This window comes from Phacochoerus africanus, chromosome 16 (assembly GCF_016906955.1).
Source record: "Phacochoerus africanus isolate WHEZ1 chromosome 16, ROS_Pafr_v1, whole genome shotgun sequence".
NCBI lineage: Eukaryota > Metazoa > Chordata > Mammalia > Artiodactyla > Suidae > Phacochoerus > Phacochoerus africanus.
The window spans coordinates 36,552,831-36,570,296 of NC_062559.1; the positions used below are offsets into that span (position 1 = coordinate 36,552,831).

General features: G+C 37.1%; 2 protein-coding genes across 4 annotated transcripts; one reads left to right on the forward strand and one right to left on the reverse strand.

The window, feature by feature from the left end:
- Nucleotides 1-1,941: 1,941 nt before the first annotated feature.
- On the reverse strand, nt 1,942-6,699 carry DNAJB9 (DnaJ heat shock protein family (Hsp40) member B9). Of its 3 annotated transcripts, none has more exons than XM_047763004.1 (3): nt 6,464-6,699; nt 4,637-4,863; nt 1,942-3,443 (listed from the first exon to the last, which is right to left on the reverse strand). In XM_047763004.1, the coding sequence occupies exons 2-3, from the start codon at nt 4,851-4,853 to the stop codon at nt 2,989-2,991; spliced, it is 672 nt and encodes a 223-aa protein (XP_047618960.1). In that variant the 5' UTR covers nt 4,854-4,863; nt 6,464-6,699; the 3' UTR covers nt 1,942-2,988. The 3 variants fall into 3 exon arrangements, with proteins under 3 accessions (XP_047618960.1, XP_047618961.1, XP_047618959.1); XM_047763005.1 differs by lacking the exon at nt 6,464-6,699 and adding an exon at nt 6,041-6,113; XM_047763003.1 differs by lacking the exon at nt 6,464-6,699 and adding an exon at nt 5,327-5,515.
- Nucleotides 6,700-6,882: 183 nt separating this feature from the next.
- Nucleotides 6,883-14,492, forward strand: THAP5 (THAP domain containing 5). Its single transcript, XM_047763006.1, has 3 exons — nt 6,883-7,064; nt 10,761-10,953; nt 11,665-14,492. The coding sequence occupies exons 1-3, from the start codon at nt 6,985-6,987 to the stop codon at nt 12,577-12,579; spliced, it is 1,188 nt and encodes a 395-aa protein (XP_047618962.1). The 5' UTR covers nt 6,883-6,984; the 3' UTR covers nt 12,580-14,492.
- Nucleotides 14,493-17,466: the final 2,974 nt, after the last annotated feature.

Consider the following 17,466-nt stretch of genomic DNA (forward strand, 5'->3'; position numbering starts at 1 on the left):
TCAAAGCTTCCCCAGGATAGCTTAGCTGTGATTCCATGATTTCTCTCTTAATTCCTTCTGCTTTATACTTTCTTTTATATCAAGTCTCAAAACTTCTAGTTGTCTTATTTCTGGATTGTATTTTCTGTCATTGGTATCAACAGGGGAAATAATCATGACTGATTTTATTCAAGCTGTCACCTGGCAAGAAGGTGCCCAGCATTAACATGAAGAACATAAAAATTTTAGAGATCTACTGCTGTTACCCATCTCTTCTTTATTCTGTTTGGCAATGGTTTCATTTTTCCTTAAGAGTGCTTTTTAATTGTTCAACAAAATCCCATTTCAGAAACTAGAATAACTACCCCAGGAACATACAAATTCTTAATTGATCTTGGACAACTTAAATTTCCATGGAACTAATCCCTGAATTGGATCTGAAACTTATAGCAGAGAAACTGCCTATAATTAGCTGTCAGATGTGGCGTTAACTATATACTAATCTAGAGCAGCAAAAGAATGTCATGCCTACCAAGTGCCCTATAGTGTCCAATGCCAAGACATAGTCAATTCAGACAGCCTCAAGAATTATAGAAATTGGGTTCAAGAAAAATATGGTCATGTTATGAATATTACTACTTTATGCAGAAAAAAAGTGATTGATTTCATGTGTTGATTTGTATAAAGAGTGTAGGTTAAGTTATTGTATCGATCATTTCATAATTACAGAAGCTTACCATTCTCCTTGTACATTCAACCCATCCAATTATACAGAAAAAACTTTAATTTATTAAAGATACTTTTTCTTTTTTGGCCACCCTTCGGCATATGGTGTTCCTTTGTCAGGGATCAGATCAGAGCCGCAATTTTGACCTGCACCACAGCTGCAGCAACACAGGATCCTTTAACCCACTGTGCTGGGCCATGGATGGAACCTGCTTGAATCTGCTACCTGGCATGCAGAGACCCCACTGATTTCATTGCACCACAGCAGGGACTCCAAAATAATGGGTATTTTCAGGAAATCTTTTTTTTTTTTTTTGGCCACACCTGCGGCATATAGAAGTTCCCTGGTGAGGGATTAAACCCACACCACAGCAGTGGCAATGTCGGATTCTTAACCCACTTTTGTGTTGATTACTAGTCTAATTTCCAGCTACTTATATAGCTATCTACTCACACACACACCTATAGATTACCTATCTTTCTTGATATTTAATTGTACCCTAAGTGTGCATAATTCATGGTACAGTTTTCCTCACAAAAAGCATGTCAAAGAGCCAAAGCGGAGGTTAAAAAGAGAAAGAGAGAGAGAGAGAGAGAAAGAGAGAAGATTCAAATAAATGTTTAAAACAGGAAAAACAAGAAAGATAATCAGCCCCGAAGAAAAAGAGATGTTAACAATATTAAAATAATCCTATAATCCTTAAAGTTAATTGTGATATGAAAATGGTACTTTTTTTTTTTTTTGGCTTCATTTGTTCTGTTTAATAGGCCATAGATAATTCTCAGACCAAAACTCAAGGTATGGCTTTTTTCTTATTATCAAACAAAAATAAAAGACATAACTTCCAGGAAGCAATTAAGATACATAAATATAATAGAACAAACTCATTTTCTTCACAGATTTAAATTAAAGATGATTACTAACAAATATAGCTTCATGTAAAGTTTGCTTTTTCCCAAAGAGGCCGAAAGAGAAAAGAACCAATGGCAAGAATATTTGGTCTAGCAAGCAAATACACCAAAATCAAATCTTTAAGCTACCAAAATTTGTGAGGAAAGGATGAAGGACAATGAGAAAGCAAGAAAAATTACCAAGTGGCAAACAAGGTCATTTCAGGGTTTTCAGGTTAGTCAAAAGTAACTTGTGATCTATGGTCAGTATAAGCAGCCCAAATGCTTATACACCCTCCATACATCCAGAATGGCTAAACTTTTAACAATAAAATGACAACAAAGAACATCATATTGTAAATACTATATTTCTCTCACTCACAAAATTGTATGAGATATTTACTAGTTTTAATATGTATCCATAGGATTAATACTCATATGGAGTATAACATGGAAAAGTGCAGAACTAAAGAAGTCTATCTGAAAACAAAAGCACACATTTCTTAGGATTTAAAAATATTGCACATAATAAGGTTGCACAGAAATTACTGGCTGTTTTTATAAACAGAATGAGGTATTAGTCAATCTCTAAAGATGAGTGTAAGGAAGAGAAACCACACACACACACAAATACATAAATCCATATGAAGACCTAGAGCTCCAAAAAGTAAGAAAGATGTGTCAAGTAGCTATGATTTCAGCACTACAAAATCATTAGCCAGGGACCAAACACATAACAATCTCTTGGCAATTATTTCATAAGCTTTCAACTTTCTTTTAGCCTAAATGGCTATGAGCAATACAATCATTTCCTTTACCTCTAATTCTTCTGCATGCTTCTGTGGTAAATACTGAACCACATCTTTCTGAAGTTTTCAGTGGAAATTAACAAAGATACTGCTATCCTTTGCTGAACAACTCAATTATACGGTTTCACATACATTTAGCAACCCAAGTCAGAGATGCTACAGAGCATGCAATTTTAAATTAGCAAAGGTTTCACTCCAAAACCATTCAAATTCACACAATTTAAATTTACAATAACTTTTCAAGTTTAACCTTTAAATATTTATCAGGCAAACTCACTCGTTTCTTGGTAATAAAACTGGCCATGTTAATAAGCCCAAGGGCAGGTAGAGAAAAAAGACCAGGCAGAATTATAATCTCTCTTTTTAAAGAAGTCTTCCTAATCAGGGAGAGTAATAATTAGCTATTTCTCTACTAATTGAATGATGCTGAATTTGTTAAAAACAATTTAAATATATTTAATAGCTATATCAAGTTAAGTGAAATCATGCACTTGTCAAAACAGTTCACAGAAAATTCTTTTGAATCAAAGATACTGAAGAAGAGTCAACTAGTTGGGTTTAATGAGAACAGAAAAAGAATGAATTATTGTCCTGAACAGTCAGTGTATGTAGTAACCATATTTCCTCTTCGTTGAGTGACAGTCCTACAGTGCTTGCTAGATCCATGGAATCTATTTTCAGTCTGTACTGTGTGCCGACTGGTGGTGGTGTCAAAACCCGTAAAAGAAAACATTTTTTCCATATCTTCAAACATGTCATCGAACAACCCACCTCCAAAAGAAAACTCCTGGAAGTGGTGCCTTTGTCTACTGGAACCATCCTGGCGTGTCTGGAAGTGATTTTCAAAATGCTTCTTGGATCGAGTGTTTTGGTTTTGACCAAAAAACCCAAAGTCTTTAAATAAGTCATCAAAATTGAAGTTAAATGACTGCTCAAAAGGGCTTCCACTAGCTTTTTGTCCTTTACCATTAGTAAAAGCACTGTGTCCAAGCGTATCATACTCTTTTCGCCTATTAGCATCTGAGAGTGTTTCATATGCTAAAAGAAATAAAAATAGTTTAGTAACTGAAGTTAATCAATATTACATATATTCAAACCTCTTAAATTTATCTATTTTATGAAAGGATTTCACATCAAAATTAAAACCAAACGCTACAAGCACATAAGAAAAAATAAAAGTCACAAAAGGCAGACTTTGCCTTGTTACTGCTACTATCAGCAGTTAGCACAATGCCTGCCTCTAGGAGACAGCCAATAAATATTTTTGAATAAATGCTATCACTACTACAAATAAATAGATGGGCAACAATTATAGAGTTATTCTCATATTACTTGTGTAAAACCAATACTTGTATTAAAATTTTTAATGAACAAATTTTAAGAATTTAGATTTTTCACTGCCTTACTAGCTGAAGTAAATGTTTAACTCCAACTCCCTACTCAGTTACCAACAACCACCATTAATTACTGAATGCTCAGAAGATGCAATCTGCTTTAGAAAGAGTCTTTTTTTTTTTTTTGTCTTTTTTAGGGCTGCACACAGCATATGGAAATTCCCAGGCTGGGGGTCAAATTGCAGCTACAGCTGCCAGCCTACACCAAAGCCACAGCAACGCAAGATCCAAGCCACGTCTGTGATCTACACCACAGCTCACAGCAACGCTGGATCCTTAACCCACTGAGCAAGGCCAGGGATCGAACCAGCAACCTCATAGTTCCTAGTCGGATTAGTTTCTGCTGCACCAGGATGGGAACTCCCTAGAATGGGTCTTGAGTCAAAATCTATTTCATACATTTCCTTTAAAGACAAAGGTGACTTTGTCTTTGAGATGTAGACCAAGCAAGGAAGAAAAATGAAAAACAAAAAAAAACCCCAAGTCATTTTAGAGTCTATTTAATTTTTTACACTTAATAGTTTTATATTTAATCTCTGCACTTTGTAAAATCCTCTTGATGTGGAAACAATAAGTGATTTTATAAATAAGAGAATGAAGTAGTACAGTTTCAATTTTTTTAGATCTGAGTGCCAATAAAAATATATACTTCCACACATCCAGGATCACAGTGTCCATTCTAAGTAAACAGTCTTGAGAATTTCACTATATTTTAATTGTAGATCCCACTCTTTTCTCCCAGCTCCACAAAACCTTCAAATACATAAATACTTCTTAGCTGTCATCCTCCTTTACTAGTTAATACACATGATACCCTGGAGATGGTCATTTACGTACCTTCTGCAATCTCTCTGAATTTTGCTTCAGCATCAGGGCTCTTATTTTTGTCAGGATGGTACTTCATGGCCAACTTGTGAAAGGCTTTTTTGATTTGGCGCTCTGATGCTGACTTTGGAACACCTAAGATATCATAGTAACTTTTTGAGGCCAAAATCAATTCAGTTATCATTAAAATGCAGATGGCAAAGATGAAAACTGACTGGGGAGTAGCCATTTCTAATATCCTAAAAAAGAAAAGAAAAAAAATTTTATCTTTTTAAACTATAAAAACAATTTATCATTAAGATTTTTTTCTAAAAGAAACCCAATGAACTTGTAGGATTCAAAGTATACTACTAAAGCATGAAAATGTTAAGCATATGTAGTATATATTGTACTTGTTTCTACGTTATTTCATTTACACAGGCTATTCTACCATAGACTGTAATCTCTTTGAGGGCAAATGTGATTCAACCACACTGAGAAAAATCTTTTTTGGCTTTACCTTTCCACTAATACTGTAGCCATACACATAGTAGATACAAACATATTCAATAACTAATTTTTATTATCAGTTATTACCAAAGACTCATCCTATGCAAGCTTTATCAAGAGTGAAAAATACAAACAATTTTTGAAAGGAGCGCGATTCATATTCTAAAAGAGTTTAAAGATTAAAAAAAACTTCGCAGAAAAAAAGTATATTACCAACGTAAATAGCCCAGTATGTCTACATCAGTAGTAATCTTCCTCTCAGAAGCTTCAGTTTTCATTTCAGCAAGGTAAGCCAAGGATTGCATAGAGAATCTCAATATCACAATAATATTGACAATGCAATATAAGAGAATGTAATCTTTTTTTAATCTGTAAGATCCCAACCATTTTAACAAAAAAGCACGGATAACTAAATTTTGTTAAAAACTCATAATTAATACAACTTAAGATTTCTTCAACGGCTGCCAGAAAAAAATGGACTTTCAGAGTCTGAACTTTCGATAAGATAAACGCTTATTTTCAAACTTTTCAGGAGTCATTAAAATATTTATCTAATTTTTTAAAAAGTTTCAACCTAGAATTCAACTTAGAATTCTTCATAATAGAGATTTAATGACTTGGGATTCAAAAAGATGTGATCCTGGTTTTTGAACGCTGTACCACAGGAGTCCTTAACAACCTAGGATGACAAAACAAGGCTGATGAAAGACACTCCGGTTTGTGGAAACTGCCTGCCTTCCTCTCCTGTGGCCGGTTCGGAGCCTAATTAGCAGACGGAATACTGCTTTTCAGAGTTACTCACAGTCACGAGTAGCAAGAATCAAGTACAAGTACAAACTCCTGGTTTAAAGAACGCCAAACCAAGCGTGTACTTTGGCTGTTCCCTAGTCAAAGGGCGGGTCTAAAACTGACAGGGAAGCACCTTACTCTTAATAAACGTTATTCCAGTTTCAACTTGAATATCCGATACTCTCCTAGGAGACCGACTTTTGCGTTCTTCTGACCTCTCATTCCCAAGAAGGACCTGGCGGACAGTAGCCTGGGACTCACTCCCCAGAGCCGGTGGCTGGTTGGCCTGGACCATCAGCCTGAAGCCAAAGCCGACCGATACTCGCCCCGTCCGTCCAGGCGCCAACAGTTGTTCGCCGCCCGGGGTCCGGCCGTGAGGGGTGCCCGACGCCAGCGGCACAACACTATGACAGAACACACTACCCCGTGCTTCGGTCATGTCCTTTCTCCTGTTCTCTTCCTCAAGAACACTAGGCGGCCCGAAGCCCGAGCGGCGACCGTGACGGTCAACGAGGCCTAAACCTCCCTCCCCGAGACCCCGGCCTCGTCCCTCATTCGCACCCTCTGGCTGCCGCTGCTGCTCTTCCACAGAGCGTAGGCTCCGGCGACGCTGACCACAGACTTCACAGAGCTGTCCGGCTGGGCCCCTCACCCCGGCCTCCGCCGCTCTGGGAGCAGGCCCGTGCCCAAGGCCGCCTGTACACCGGCCTCACACAGCTACAGCCGCGTCCCTTCTCCGCCCGCTCCCTACTGGCGGGAGGAGCGGCCGGCGCCTCCACCTCTGGAGAAGACCTACACGAAACGCTTCCCTATTGGTTCTGGCCCACCCACCTGACCCTGGAGCGCTACGCGCACGTGGAAAACTGTTGTTGCTGCTCAGCCCATGCGTCACTTCCGGCCCCAACTCCCGAAAGGGTAGGACTGAAGCCCGCAGAAGCGGAAGTAAGGAGAGGGTTGCAGCGTCTTTCCGCTCCGCCCAGCCTGGCGCAGGCGCAGTGGCTCGGGCGGCCCTATCCTGCGGCCCCGCCTCGGTGAGCAAGGCCCGCCTGCCCACACCTCAGGGGGCCCGGGTTTCTGTCGCGATGCCGCGTTATTGCGCAGCGATTTGCTGTAAGAATCGCCGGGGAAGAAACAATACAGACCGGAAGCTGAGTTTTTACCCGTGAGTTGATCTAACGCGGAAGCGTTATCTTGCCTTTGGGCCGCAGTTCTGGGGCGTTTGGGCTTGGCGTATCTCCTGTCAGCTCTACAAAGTCTTCCTCAGCTCTGTGAAGTCTGCCTCAGCTTTCCGGCCGTGGTCGGGCGGTGGGCGGGAGGAGGGCGCGAAGGCTCGCGTAAACTTTTCCTAGACGTGTTCTGACATTTCTGGATAGGACGCTGGGCGGGCGGCGAGGCGTTGGGGCTTGTTGCGGGTGTTAATAGGGCGCTTGAAGCAGTAAAGTTTGCGCGATGCTCCGTGGTTTTCAGAACGTTTCCCTAGCTCACCTGACCTCATATCATTAAAGGCACTTGACCACCAGGTGCATCCACCGTGCCAAGTGGGAAAGTGCACTCAAAGTTATTTAACTTCCACCTGCAGTAAGTTAGGTCGCATTGATGTTACTTAATTCCATTTTCTCCTGAGGAAACTGAGGCCTTTCAGAAACGTTAGATAACTGACCTTGAAAGTTTTGTGGCAGAGCCAGATATATCCTAAGCCCCTGTTCTGGGCTCTAGATACTCATTCGTACAGGGAGCAGGACAAGTAAGGGCTGATAGGTTTTCCCTGCTATCCCAACGTAGAGCGTTCCTGTGAAACCTTTTCTAAGCAAGAAAGCAGTTGCGTTTTTCTCGTAAAAGTGAAAATCTTGTTCAGGCATTAGTACCTGTTAGGTCTTTCCTAAAAACTGAACTGGTAGAAAGCCAACTTTGGAAAAGTGGGTACCTGTATTCCAAATTCTAGAGCCATGAAATATTTGTGTGCAACCCCAGAAGTACTCATTTTTGTTTATTTATAAGAAGAGGGCAGCAGTATGGTGTAACAAGTAAGAGTCCAGGCTCCAAAGCCAGACTTTGGTTCAAATCCCCTGGCTCCACTACTTTGTAGCTGAATGACCTGCAAATTATTTAACCTCTGCTACCCAAGACCTCCCATTTGTAAAGTGGAGACATTAATAGAACCTAATTCACACTTAGTGTCTAAAGAGGTAAAACAGCACTTAGAATATAATGTATGTGAAAATCAGCATCCTTAGAATATTTTATTTCCTTTATTTCTTGTACTTAATAATTTAGCTGTGACTTGGTTGTTTTTAACTGTCTCTGATTTTGCACTCGCAAATCATGATCATCTGCTCATGATTCAGCTGCTTTCCATTATCTTAACTAATAAAAAAAACCCTGATAACTCCAAATAATGCACCCTATTTGGCTATATTTCCAGGATTATATTTCTTGAAGCCCTTCCACAAATTGCAAAGATATTTTTTGGGGAGAAATGTATGCTAGTATGTTAGTGGCTCTGGCTCTGAGAAGGTTTGTAGCAAAGGATCATGTTGAGCTTGATATAATCTCATATTTTTCAGGTTTATTTGGTCATAACGTCAAACTAAAAAGTCTTTAATCTTTGCGGACTGTGTAGTTACTTTTTTTTAAGGAAGGGAAAATAAAATGCCAGAGGAAGTCAATTATAAAAATTTTTCTTCTAAAAATGTGAATTTACTGAAAGTTGAATTTTCTAATGTGTTTTTAAAATTTCATGTGTAATCCATAAAATGAATTACTTTTATTCCCCTAATAGCACCAAACTTGAAGAATTGAATTTTCTCATACTAACACTATAACAAGTTGCAAAATAAATTTATACTAATTTGGGAATTCACTGAATGTATGTATACATATAGTGACCAGTTTGAGGAGAAGTTAATAAGACAGTGAGACAAAATTACTGGTCAAACAGACTGAACCAATGTAAAGATACTAAGTTGTTCCAGAAACATATTCTAGAAAATTTCTTAGAGATAGCTGTTGAGAAAACATTGCAATCCAGTTACCAATAAAGACATTCACAAAGTGTGTTTTTTAAGTTGTTTGATAACTTGCATAATGCTACAATAGAAATAATATATAAACCACATCCTTTTACATGAAATTACATTAAAAACATTATAAAAGACATATTCTCATTTTAGATGTAACAGAAAAGACATGAACTTATCTTTGGCTAGCAGAATTCAAGCCCTCTGAAAAGGAGATTCTTTTTGTCATTAAATGCTTTTTTTCATCATGCCATTATACTTATAACCTAGGTCATCACTAAAAGTTTTTCAGGGAGTTCCCTGTCATGTGCAGTAGTTAATGAATCCGACTAGGAACCATGAGGTTGCTGGTTCGATCCCTGGCCTTGCTCAGTGGGTTAAGGATCTGGCATTGCCATGAGCTATGGTGTAGGTCACAGACGTGGCTCGGATTCAGACCCCGAATTGCTCTGGCTCTGGCATAAGCTGGCGGCTACAGCTCCGATTAGACCCCTAGCCTGGGAACCTCCACATGCTGCAGGTGTGGCCCTAGAAAAGACAAATAAATAAATAAATAAGTAAGTAAGTAAACCTTGAAATTTTTTTTTCTTTCAAACCGTGTATGAATATTGTATCTATGTTAAGAACTTCGAAAGGCAGTTTATCTGCGTTTACCATGGAAGGATATCAGGTTTAAAAAGTATTTTCTATAAAGTAGCCAAACTTCCTCTAGCATGTTAAAAAGTTACCAATATTTATTTTAAAAAATCATGCTACTACAAAGCATAAAACGTCGAGATTGAGGGAATGTATAACAGCTGCTTTTTGTATAAGAACCTTATGTTTTACTATTTTTTAAAAAATAGGAAAGTATGTAGTATGTGTCTTGGACTGTGTTCTTTTAAAAATTATCAGAGGAAGTATAGGCCACTGTTGTTTAATACAGAATAGGCCAAACATATTCAGACTGGTAGAAAAGTTTTCCGTGAAATTCCTCCATTGGTCCAGTTTTACCCATAAGACATGGTGCGCTATGTAGAGGCAACTCTAAAAATCCAGGTTAGTACAGAAACAGAACTTATAAAGAGCTGTCTTGCCATTCTCTATCTTTTCTGTTTGTTTCGTATTATAAAATATGAGTCTTTCCTTTTTAATATATTTAGGTCTTGCGTCAGTTTCTCTTTCAGAACTTGAATACTTAAATTTTAAGAGTTCCCAGTCCACTGGCTAGAGATGTTGAGAAATATTGGACTGAATTACAAATGGGTAGATTTGAGGCTGATTCTAGTAAAAAGAATGGCATATATGTAGTTTTACAAGATTTAGTATTCATTTTTATGTCAGATAAACCATTTGTTTGAGTTCACATCTCCTTACTTTAAAAATATTAATATAAATAAGAGCCTAGAGTTTAATATTTCCTAGAATTATAGATAAGAAACTGTTTGACTTTTATTACTGTGGAATACATTTGAATAAGACTTTTTAGTTACAAAACTCTTTACCATTTCTAGGCAAACTACATGACTGAAAAAAAGAAACATAATCCATAGAAAATATATTAATTTTTATAAGATAGTTTATCCTCTTTAGTAACACATATATTTTGCTTGAAGGGACTCTTGAGTTATGTTTTACATGCCACTCCTCTCAGACAAATGTTTTGGCTACACATCTCATAGCTTAGTCCTCTTTGCTGCAGAAATGATATGGTAGTAATTTTGTCATGAAGATGCTTTTGTATGGTGGAGATGGTTGTCTTGCTTTTGTAGCACTTGACCTATAAGGTTACCTGTGTGTGCAGTCCTGGATTCTGGCAAGATTGTTAAAATATAGCAAAGTTTTCCTTTTTTTAATTTCAGGTTTCCTCTACATGACAAAGAAAGACTTGAAAAATGGTTAAAGAATATGAAACGAGATTCATGGGTTCCCAGTAAATACCAGTTCCTGTGTAGTGATCATTTTACTCCTGACTCTCTTGACATCAGATGGGGTATTCGCTATTTGAAACAAACTGCAATTCCAACAATATTTTCTTTGCCTGAAGACAATCAGGTATTGGAGGCAGGAAGTAGGGGAGAAGGGGATAGTGCTAAACATGGTAGCAGATTTCAGGGTGGCATATAATTAGGTAGAGGGCATGAAAGAGAAAGATAACTGCTGGGAAAACATACTTGAGAAAAAGGAAAACTGATGCTTTTACTGAAAGTGTGATAAATTTTGAAAAATTTAAACTGTTCTGAAGCATAGCTTAGGAGCAGAAGATAACATGTAAATTATCAAGTTATTAATGTAAATTAATTATCTAAGTTTTTTTTACTGGTCCGGTGAATGATGTGAGCTTTTTCCATCATATAATGATTAAGCTTGATGTATATATAATTTTTTAGGGCCGCACCGACGGCATATGGAGGTTCCCAGGCTAGGGGTCCAGTCGGAGCTACAGCTGCTGGCCTATGCCACAGCCACAGCAATGCCTGATCCTTAACCAGCTGAGTAAGACCAGGGATCAAAGCCGCAACCTCATGTTTCCTAGTTGGATTCGTTTCCGCTGCACCACGTTGGGAACTCCCATGCTTAATATTTTTTAAAAAATGGCTTCAAGTATATTTTGTGCTGTTATACTGCTAAAACATTTTTTTAACTGAATAAATTTGCCTGGCCAGTATACTGCTCGAAGTTGTAATGAAATAGTCAGCACTAACTAATAAGAGAAACAGTCTAGAAAGAACATCTTTTTTAGAATTTGAAAATATTATTTTATAGGAGAAAGACCCTTCCAAAAAAAAATCTCAGAAGAAAAAATCAGAAGATGAGAAAGAAGTATGCCTAAAATCGAAGTCAGAGGAATCATTTGCATCAAATGAGCCAAAGAAGAATACAGTTAACTCAAATGTCCTCCCTGAACATGCACAATTGCTTGATTTATCTGCCTTTGTAAAGCCACCAGATCTAAAAGCAGAAAGTGTACAGAATAATGTATTAACTCTTAATCTAGTTAAACAAGATACCAGAAAACTAGAATCTACCTTAGAAACACCAGTTAACCAAGACATAGGTATACATGAGTTTCACACATCTTTTGAGGATCTAAATTCCACAGCTATCACTTTGACAAGTTCAAATTCAGAAGGTATCACAAAATCTTTGGAAACCCAGGAAGTGCTTGAAATAACTACCAATCATCTTACTAACCCAAACTTTACAAATAATTCTTTGGAAATTAATCCAGCACAGGAAAACCCATTCTTTTTCAGCACAATTACTCAAACAGTTGAAGAATTAAATACAAATAAAGAATCTGTTATTGCTATTTTGATACCTGCAGAAAATTCCAAACCTACAGTTAACTCTTTTATGCCCACCCCCAAAGAAACCATGGAAATGGAAGAAGACATAGACGTTGAAGACTCATATAAGGATGCAGACTATGAGACAGAAGTTTTACAAATTGAGCATTCTTACTGCAGACAAGATGTAAGTAAGGAACACCTTTGGCAGAAGGTCTCTAAACTGCATTCAAAGATAACTCACCTTGAGTTACAAGAACAACAAACTCTAGGAAGATTGAAGTCTTTGGAAGCTCTTATAAGGCAGCTAAAACAGGAAAACTGGCTATCTGAAGGAAATGTCAGGATTATAGGAAACCATTTCACAACAAATGAAGTTACGATGATATAAGAGGTTTTAAAGTTGTGACTTTTATGTAAGCTTTTTGTTGGCCAGATCAGATTGTGTGTAAGTTTTTTTCTGTATAAATTTCTTTATTTTAATGAAGCCAAGCAAGTGCTCTGATATTCTTGTAATGCTCCTTTGAGAAAAACTAGAGAGTTGTTGGATAGAAAAAGTTTCATGACTTGTTAATTGTCCAAATTTAAAATAAAAATACAGTGAATAAAGAATTTGAAAATATTATTTTATTTTATATTTTAAATGAGTGAACACAGATATGGTAAATAAGAGCCCAGAATAGAAGGCAGACTTAGGAATCATTCATCGTTCTACCTGGTTTGTGATTTAGTCTCTAATCTGTAAAATGAAGGCACTTAACTAGATCTGTAACATAATGTTTCTTTATAGTTTCTTTCCTTTCTGCTAAGACACTTTTAATAGATTATTTATATATGATAATCTTATCCTTAAGACTGAATGCTGTCTAGAATCTGATATTATTAACTGTTGGATTCTTCTCAGTATTTGTTAAATCGGTATTGCTTGGCCTTTGGGCTATAGTTTTTTGCATTATAAAGGAAAATACTCCTTTTATAATTCCATTCCAATTGAACTAAAATGAGGAATCAACCATTAGGGCAGTCCTTAGGAGAGGTACTTTAAACTGGAAAGAATATGAACCTTATGGCTGACCATCATAATACATAGTCATTTAAGCTTCTCAACAGCCTGTATTTAAGATATATTTATAAACCAAAAGTTTCAATTAGGTTAAATTTTAAAGTATGTAATATTTTAGAAATTGAGTTTGTATCTGTTTAATATATTTAATTTTTTTAAATGTGTACTTGTGTCATTTTAAAATTCCAGAATGATAGTTTACTATGCCTTCCCACTTATATGTAATTATATTAAAAGTAAGAAATTAGAGATTTGTGATGACCTTAGGGAGACAGGTGGGAAAGAGAAATAATGGTGGTAGAAATAAAAAGAAATGTAAAAGCCGAGAGGTCATCATAACAACACAAATGTGAAAAATACATGATCCCATAAAATTGGCAGTTAATATAATATGTTACTCTTTATGGTGTTGAGCAAATTCATGTCAGATTCTTGGTTTTCTCATCCGTTATATAAAAAAATACTCTTACCTATCTTGAAGGATGGTTTTTTTGAATTCTGTGACGTAATAAATGTGGTTTTGGTGCTGGAAAATAGGAGGTGCTCAATAAATACTAGTTGACTGCACAGCAGATAGTATACTGATTGTTTTGTAAATTGATGGTGATTATTTGGGACCATAATTAAGTTAGGTTTTTAATGCTAATAAAATTAACTGGTATTATATGAATATTATCAGCTAGCAATAAATTGATTAGAGGTATCTTTATTGGATGTGATGGGGGAAAAAAACCTTAAAACTTTTGCATAAATTATATGCATATAATTGGTAAAATTGATGTGATTTTTTTAAGTTGCACTTTGCTAATATTTAAAATACTGTAAAAAAAGTCATTATAAAATATGTTGTACATTGTAGTTGTTTTGTATGTAAAGTTATGGTTTACTCAGGAATAATTTAAACTGGTTGTACTTCTTTAAACTACTAAATTTTAAGTAAATACTTTCTTGAATTTTCTATATTCTATTTAGAATGTTCCCTGTCTGACTTAATTGCTAAATTTTACTTGGAATTTCTGGCCAACTTTCTTCTTACTTGGATTGTTATAGGAGCCTCAATTTAATAGTACCTATATTTCAATCTCCTGCTTCCATATCTTCCTGGACTCTGTTGTCATCTTTTTACCTAAATTATAGATCTGGCTATATCGCCTGCCTACCATTTAACTCTCCTAGCTCAGAAGTCTGTAATTACTCTTTAATACCTAATAAAGTAAAAATTGTTACCATCATATACATAATCCTCTGTGATTCTCTTCATCCTGTATTAAAACCACACTGGACTTCTTAGCATTTCTTAAACAAAGACAGGTACCTGTCTTTTTGTCTACTTATTTTCTAAATTTAACCATTCTGTCAACATATTTTTTTAAATTTTTTTGTCTTTTTTTGTCTTCTTAGGGCCACACCTGCGGCATATGGAGGTTCCCAAGCTAGGGGTCTAATCAGAGCTGTAGCCACCAGCCTCCACCACAGCCACAGCAATGTGGAATCTGAGCTGCGTCTGTGACCTACACCACAGCTCACAGCAACGCTGGATCCTTAACGCACTGAGCGAGGCCAGGGATCAAACCCGAAACCTCATGGTTCCTAGTCAGATTTGTTTCTGCTGCACCACGACGGGAACTCCAAAATATTTTGACTTTGTTGGAATGTCATCCCTTTTTTTCAAAATTTTTTGTTCTGACAGGGTTTGTTTTATAACGCCATAACAGCATTTATACTTTTTTTTTTTATCATGATGTTACCTATGGCTTTCTCTTTGAGTAGACTGTATGCTTTTTGAAAGCAGAATTTTTTTCTCTTTTTGTTTCTTTCACAATGTAGTATTCATTCAGTAAATGTTTGGTTGAATATTTTGAATTTGCCTACTTAGAATTTCTTTGTTTTTTCACTAAAAATCAGAACCCTTTTAACAAATATGTCCTTGTTACCTTGAGAATGATTAGGGAAGGATATAGACCTTCATATAATCTTTCAAACTTTACATGTTTCCAATGGACAGTACAATTTACCAGCTATCTGGTAAGCCACCTATTAATGGATTCTTACTGTAGAAGGCTGTCCCCACCACAGACTACCTCCTACTTTTGATCCTAGCTAATTAAAAATGATCTAAGTCAAAAAAAGCTGTATATTTCCATGCCTTCATGTCGGGGAGATAAGTAAATCAAATTTAGAAAGATTTCATCAATACACGTAGTATGTGGAATTGATTTAAACATCAAAGAGAAGTTCTTGTTGTGGTGCAACGGAAATGAACCCCACAAATATCCGTGAGGATGTGGGTTGGATCCTTGGCCTCACTCAATGGGTCAGGGATCTGCTGTGGTATAGGCTGGCAGCTGTAGCTCTGATTGATCCCCTAGCCTGGGAACTTCCACGTGCCACATGTTCAGCCCTAAAAAAAAGTATAATAATAACGAATAAACATCAAACGAACTTTTCTGCATATTTTTGATCTTGGAAAAAAATCAGCCATGTTTTAAGAGTTGGAATATTGATAAGCAGATTAGTTTTTTTATTTCCAGCTAAATTGAGCAGTTCTGCCAACTAATTGGGTGTTCAAGTACTTTTTCTCTTTTTTTAGATTATGCTATTTTGGGTTTTTGTGGAAAGTGGGTGGGTTAAAACGCTCATTCACAGTTGTCAGAGGAAAAAAAGCTATAGAGAAGGTTGGGGGGAGATGGGCCAGATGTATTTGTATAAGAAGTAAGTTCCTTCAGGGAAGGGACTTGGTTTCAGTTACCATTGTAACCTCCCATTCACCTCCCTCTGGCTTTTTGGTTGCTTGACCACCTCATTTCCAGTGAACTTTTCTTCCATCTTCAGCCACCTCATTTCCGTGGTCAGTGGCAGACTTTTGTCATTATCAGTACCTGCATCCCCTTGAAAATGTCAGCTTCAAGCACCTCATTCTGATCACCACCTTCTTTCTTCATTTACTTTTTTTTTAATTGATTGTGATTATTATCTGGCAACGCCAGATCCAAGCTGTATCTGTGGCCTATACTGCAGCTCACAACAATGCTGAATCCTTCATCCACTGAGTGGGGCCAGAGATTGAACTCATATCCTCATGGATACTAGTCTAGTTTGTTACTGCTGAGCCACAGTGGGAACTCCTCAAAGCAATTGATTTCTTTTTTGAATCTTTCTATTCTACTCTGTCTTGATAGATATAGGTAAAGGGTAAAAGAAAAGTTCTGGAAGGGAGGACATATAACAGTAACAGACTAGAGTGGTCAAGAATGAGAGGTTAGATACGGCAATAAAGAGAGTAATTAAAGTTGGGAGTTCCTGTTGTGGCTCAGCAGGTGAAGAACCGAATGGTGTCCATGAGGATGTGGGTTCATTCCATGGCCTTGCCCATTGGGATAAGGATCTAGAGTTGCTGCAAGCTGTGGCCTTTTGTTTGTGTTCAATTCCAAAACAACTAAAGGAAAGATATTTTACTTTCATTGTTCTCTGAGAGTGAATCATGTGTGTTTGTTTTCTTTTGTTTGTAATTTGAACACTGGGCACATATTTCCTTTAAAAATTGCAAAAAAGAGAGTTGCTTTTGTGACTTAGTGGGTTAAGAACCTGACATAGTGTCCTTGAGGATGCCAATTCAATCCCCTGGTTTTGCTCAGCGGGTTAAGGATCTCATGTTACCACAAGCTGCGGCCAAGTTTGCAGATGCAGCTTGGATCTGGTGTTGCTGTGGCTATAGCATAGGCCGGCAGTTGCAGCTCTGATTTGACCCCTAGCCTGGGAACTTCCATATGCCACAGGTGTGGCCCTAAAAAGACAAACAAAAAAAGTTAATTTTTGTGACTCAGGAAAGTGACCATAAACCTCAAAGAAATAAGCCCAGCATTATGTGGTAAATTGTGTCTTTCTCCCCCAAATTCATATCTTGAAGGCTTAAAAACCAGTACCTCAGCATAGGTCTATATTTGGAGAAAAGGCCTTTAAAGAGGTAATTTAGTTAAATAAAATGAGACTGTTAGAGTGGGCCCTAATCCAGTCTTACTGGAGTCTTTATTAGAAGAGGACATTTCAACATATACAGACACTAGGGGTTTGAGAGCACAGAAAGACCACATGAGGACACAGTGAAAAGGCAGTTGGCTGCAAACCAAACGAGAGGCCTCAGGAGAAACCAAACCAGCTGCTACCTTGGTCATAGACTTCTAACCTCCAGAAGTGTAAGAAAATAAAGTTCTGTTG